Source organism: Dipteris shenzhenensis, chromosome 1 (assembly GCF_047967505.1).
Source record: "Dipteris shenzhenensis isolate YYH24624 ecotype China chromosome 1, Dip_SZ_1.0, whole genome shotgun sequence".
In the NCBI taxonomy this organism is placed as follows: Eukaryota; Viridiplantae; Streptophyta; class Polypodiopsida; order Gleicheniales; family Dipteridaceae; genus Dipteris; species Dipteris shenzhenensis.
This window is the reverse complement of record NC_141596.1, coordinates 75,222,169-75,227,239: the sequence shown is the minus strand read 5'-3', so window position 1 is coordinate 75,227,239 and position 5,071 is coordinate 75,222,169. Positions and strand designations below refer to the sequence as shown.

General features: G+C 45.0%; 1 protein-coding gene across 1 annotated transcript; it reads left to right on the top strand.

The window, feature by feature from the left end:
* The first annotated feature begins 968 nt into the window (after positions 1-968).
* LOC147906382 (uncharacterized) lies at positions 969-4,824 on the top strand. The gene is made up of 8 exons (XM_087391976.1): positions 969-1,194; positions 1,284-1,483; positions 1,605-2,201; positions 2,305-2,640; positions 2,733-3,070; positions 3,376-4,408; positions 4,504-4,650; positions 4,750-4,824. The coding sequence occupies exons 1-8, from the start codon at positions 969-971 to the stop codon at positions 4,822-4,824; spliced, it is 2,952 nt and encodes a 983-aa protein (XP_087248102.1).
* Positions 4,825-5,071: the final 247 nt, after the last annotated feature.

Below are 5,071 nucleotides of genomic sequence, written 5' to 3'. Positions count from 1 at the left end.
TAGCTCTATGCTTTCACTCCCAACTCTCAGGTATCATGCCATTTGTTTGGATTAAATGCAATGTGTTCTTGAATCATTCTCTGCAAGAGGTCAACTACATCATCCATGTCGATAGTCCAACATTGTTGACACATGTAGGTCTTTTCTCCCTTGTGTTATAGAGAAGTACGGTATATGCATAATAAAGCACATGCCTCGAAAGTTAAAGCCTCATATTTTGATGCAAAAGTATTTATCGATTAACTTCTCCGATGAGGTCTCATAACATTTCCTTCTCATGCATTCTTTGAAGTTTTTAAGATGATCTCATTTTCTCTTGAAAGGATGATGCCCTCATTTGAACCTTAAAATCCTTAACAAACTAGTTTGAAACAAAATTTTTGAAACTATTTCTCTAATTTAGAACTCCTCATCGTTGTATCTTGATATGCACCTTTTGTTATCCTTGCTGCTATTCGTCGCTGTTCCTTCCCTCCTTCTACTTAAGCTGGCTAGTCAATTGGTACAAGATGAAAACAAGATGGAGAGACAGACATTTAATAAGTGCTCGCAGAAGTTCATATCAGAGAAAAATGGCTTCGAAAAAAGATAGATTGCATGTGGTCTAAAGGGAGCTGCCTTTACCAATCGATTTGACAATGAGCCCAACAATCGGCCTAATATGGTATACAAAAGAAAAACTTTTAGATTATGAGTCAACATTAATTCAAGGCTTCCCATTATCATTCATTGAAGGCATTACCAATGACCACATGAAAGCACTCTACTTTTCCTTCAAAAGCTACATTATGGTCAGGGATTGATTGAATTGCAATAACTTCCTCAGTATGTTGGTGCTATAAAACGTGGAGATGGGGTGAAACCTTAGGCTTGGATTGGGCATGGACGGTGTGAATCCATTCGGAATCAAGAGCACCTCATACAGTATATGGCCGGTGGTACTAGTGAACTATAATCTCCCACCGTCCATGGCAATAAAAAAGGGACATGTCATGTTGTCGCTCTTGATTCCCGGAAAACATAAAGTCAAGAACATGGATGTTTATCTCGAGCCCCTGATTGAGGAGTTGGAGATGCTTTGGAGCGGTATAGAGGTGCACGACATATGCAGGCCCCCATCATCGCGTGACTTTACACTGAAGGCCATCTTGATGTGGACGATGCATGACTTTCCTGGGTATGGCGAATGTTCAGGTAAGTTATTTTTAAAGCAGAATTTTGTTTCTAAGTGATTGATTTTTATCTAAACCTTGCGCGCTAACATGGTAACCCATGATAAACAGGTCTCGCTACGTCGGGTTACCACGCGTGCCCTATTTGTGGTCCCTCGCTCGTTGCATCTAGGCCGGAGAGCTTGAGGAAGGTTATCTACGAGAATCACCATCGATTCCTTCCTCCTCACCATCCAAAACATGTTGAGTCTTGGAATGGAGTTTCCCCAAAGATGATGACAATGCGAGATTGGAAAGAGGTGTGGGATTCTGCAGGGGGACCAATACCCGGCATGAATCGGTGAGATTGCAAGCTAGCTTAACCTCACGTATTGACAAGTGTAGAGCCGAATATGTTATCGAACACTTATGTACTCCATCTTTGATCCTTAGGTACTCAATATTCTCACAAGCCAAGTGCATCTCATGGTGCATTTGGTCGACGAGATTGCAATATGCGGCACTGTGAATGCACGGTGGATGTTCTTCCTCGAGCGCTTCATGAAGACGTTGAAAGATTTTGTGAGGCAAAATGCGAAGCGGGAGGGAAGCATGGCCGAGGGCTGGCTAGTACAGGAGTCTCTTGTGTACATCTCTGAATCTCTCGCCCATGTAGATCCCTCTCTCCCACGACTATGCAATGATGACGAGCACTCGAGAATAACATCCATTGTGCCCCAAGGAAAAGGACGCGCCAAAGTAATGGATCGAGATAGACAACGCAAGCTGAATACATTTTGTATTCTAAATAGTGACGTCATGAGGAAATGGGTGGGCATGTATGAGGACGCAAAGGCAAGGAGAAAGAGTGAAAGGAAAGACTTCCGATCACGCCATGCACGGGCTGTGCCATACCCTCGACATCTACAATCCCTTCCAAAGGAGCTTCATACAGATTGGTTGTACGATGAGATGGAGAGGTTGGAACGAGAAGAAGGGATGCGCATCAGTGGGGAAGAATGGGAGTATGCTCGCGGATGCATGCCAAAGGTAAGAGCATTGTAATGCATGTGTGGCAACCATGTATCTATCTTAACAGCCTCTATCTTTACGCAGGCAACTATCTTTATTAACAGCCTCTATCTTTACGCAGGCAACGATGTTTAATGCCATATGGTGTGAGGGTAAGCATTTTCGGACTCAAAGGATCGACGATAAGAGAAACACACAAGATTGTGGTGTCATTGCTAGCTTTGAAGTGGCCAGTGGAGTCATGGATGATTACTGTGGGGTAATTCAAGACATCATAAAGCTAGACTATCGACGATTCTTTGTGTATGTACTGGATGTGCGTTGGTTTAGAGACGTGGTGGAGAGAGGTCCTATGGCGACAATCAAACGCCACGCAAGTGGCTTTATAACCATAGACTCCACCAAGATTTGTCAAGGCAATGAAGGAACACTAGTAATGCCGCAACAATGTGATCAGGTATGTATATTTTGAATCACTTAAGCTATAGTAGCGTACATTCTAAATCACCATAGATTCTAGCATGTTATAATCCATTCATGTCTTTTCAGGCCGTCTATCAACCCACCGTGGATGATGTCAAATGGTGGCATGTCATACCTATCTCGCCACGGTCCAACGCAATCTATCACTCTTTCACTGATGTTCCCCCAATCGAAGACGAGGACGGCTTGAGAGTAGATGATGCTGCAGGCGGTGAGAATGATAGGGGAGTAGAGGATGATCAATCCATTGCGCCCATCATTGGCGATGAACATGCTGATGATAGTAGCTCATCGAGTAGTGGGGTCGATGTATTTATAGGCTTAAACATTGACACTGACATAGAAATAGATAGTTTGGCTAGGGTTGACCTCATTGAAGATGAGGTTTTGAATGAAATTGTCATGTACTCAATATTTGTTATGTCACATGCTTATTGAAATCTTGTGTTCTTTTTTCCTTCTCCCTTCCCCCATGAATGAAATTGTCATGTACTCAATATTTGTTATGTCACATGCTTATTGAAATCTTGTGTTATGTCACATGCTTAATGGAATCTTGTGTTTTGAATCCAAATACATCGCCCTCTCGTTATAAAATTATTTTTATTGGATACTTCTCCCTTCTCGCTTCCACATGTTCTCCCCTCTCTTTTCTCCTAACCTCTCCCGTTTATGCATTTTGTTGTGTATTTTTTCGTTCTTATTACAGGATGTGGCCTTGGGATAGTTTGGACCCTGCGGGCGAGAGAGAGGAGGCAGCCCGAGAAGAGGTCCGACGACAGCATTGGGCCGCGACACAGGCTTTCTTTGGTGGTCGCTACCCCACACGGGAGGAGTGGACAGCTTTCACGACTGGCACGCCCGGTCCATCTCGGTCAGGCACGCCCATTCCTTCTCGATCAGGCACTCCCTTGCCATCTCAGCCGCCCACAGCTGTTCCCACTCCCCTTCCCTCTATGCCTGGCAGCCCCTTCACCTTCACTCCGGGGGTATCTAGACCAGTCTCCCCCCCGCCTTGGACATTTGCCTCGGCGGGTCCCTCTTCACAGGCCACGCCATCTAGGACTCCCACGCACAGTGGGAGTCGTGGAGGCGGTGATCAGCCGAGTTCACACCGTGGCAGTAGGGAGAGCGGTAGACGTAGCAGTAGGAGTTCAGGGGGTGGAGGGGCATCATGTGGTTGCTTCGGGGGTGGGGGTGGGGGTGGGGGTGGGAATGATAGTTCTGGCGAGGAGGGGGGCATACAAGAGGGCGGCCCGATATATTACGATGTCAATAGCGTAGGTGGCATCGTAAATGATGATAGGGGACGCGAGGTCATTAAGTACCTCAGGACCACAGTGGGCGCCCACTATAAAGATTGTTTTAAGAGTTTTGCAAATCAAAATCCACGCCATCTGCGAGAAAGTATAGAGGCGGTGCACCAGAGGTATCCCAATCCTCGTGATCGCCGCTTTACAGATACATGGGGGAGGAAAAAAGTAGTGACAATTCTCTCCAATAAGAGATCTCTCCTTATGAGGCAGGCCAGAGCAAGACAAAAAAAAATTGATGCAGGTGAGTCTCTCGGGGAAGATCCGCAGCCGGCCATAGCACACGGTCGCGAGTGGAGGCATGCAAAGAGGAGGGCGGCAGAAGGTGAGCCAAGCCGTCAGCACGTCGAGGCACGGCGGACCCAGCAGCAGAGATATGGATCCTCCCACTTTGGCTCCGGAGGCGTTTCATCTTGGGAGGCTCACTTTGTGAGTATCCTAAACCATATTTGTTAAAGCAATTTGATAAATGCATGTTGAATAACCATAATTTGTGCAATGCATGACACTTCTTCATTTTGCAGTCTGATATCGTCGGTCGTACTCCCACGGCTGCGGAGACAGGATATCATCGTAGTCACAATAGACATGATACATGGGAGCACTTCTACGATGAGGGCCTCATCACGGAGGAACAGTATCGTCGCACCACGAGGTTCGGTGATGCGCAGGTAAGTAAAAAGTTTATTTTGGTGTAAGCAAGTTTTATTTAAATGATAATTAGTATTGTGTTCTAATACATGCATGTGGTTATGCGTGATTTTGTGTAGGCGGCAGGTCACGACGACGACGACGACGACGACGACGGCGATGATGACGAGCATGTTTCATCAGAGTCGGACTAGCTAGTGTTAGTCACTTTTTTTTGTACATATTAACAAGAACGTTATATAAGAACTTTCTAAGTCAATTTTTGTATACTTTTAATTACAAGTGTAAATGCTCTCTATTTTGTGAACTATCTTTGTGCAAGCATGTTTGAATTGTACTCTATTGCATTGACACCATATATAGTTTCATGAGGTGTTTTGTTTGTCAAGTTTTTTAAGTTTCAAGTTGTATACATGACTTTAAACGTTTGAGTGCATGCTC

Bases quoted from the DNA above. Each gene is read 5' to 3' on its own strand.
- LOC147906382 (XM_087391976.1), top strand. From the start codon at position 969: ATGGCAATAAAAAAGGGACATGTCATGTTGTCGCTCTTGATTCCCGGA. The intron at 2,202-2,304 runs GTAAGAGCATTG...ATCTTTACGCAG, and splicing joins CTCGCGGATGCATGCCAAAG to GCAACGATGTTTAATGCCAT. The intron at 2,641-2,732 runs GTATGTATATTT...ATGTCTTTTCAG, and splicing joins TGCCGCAACAATGTGATCAG to GCCGTCTATCAACCCACCGT.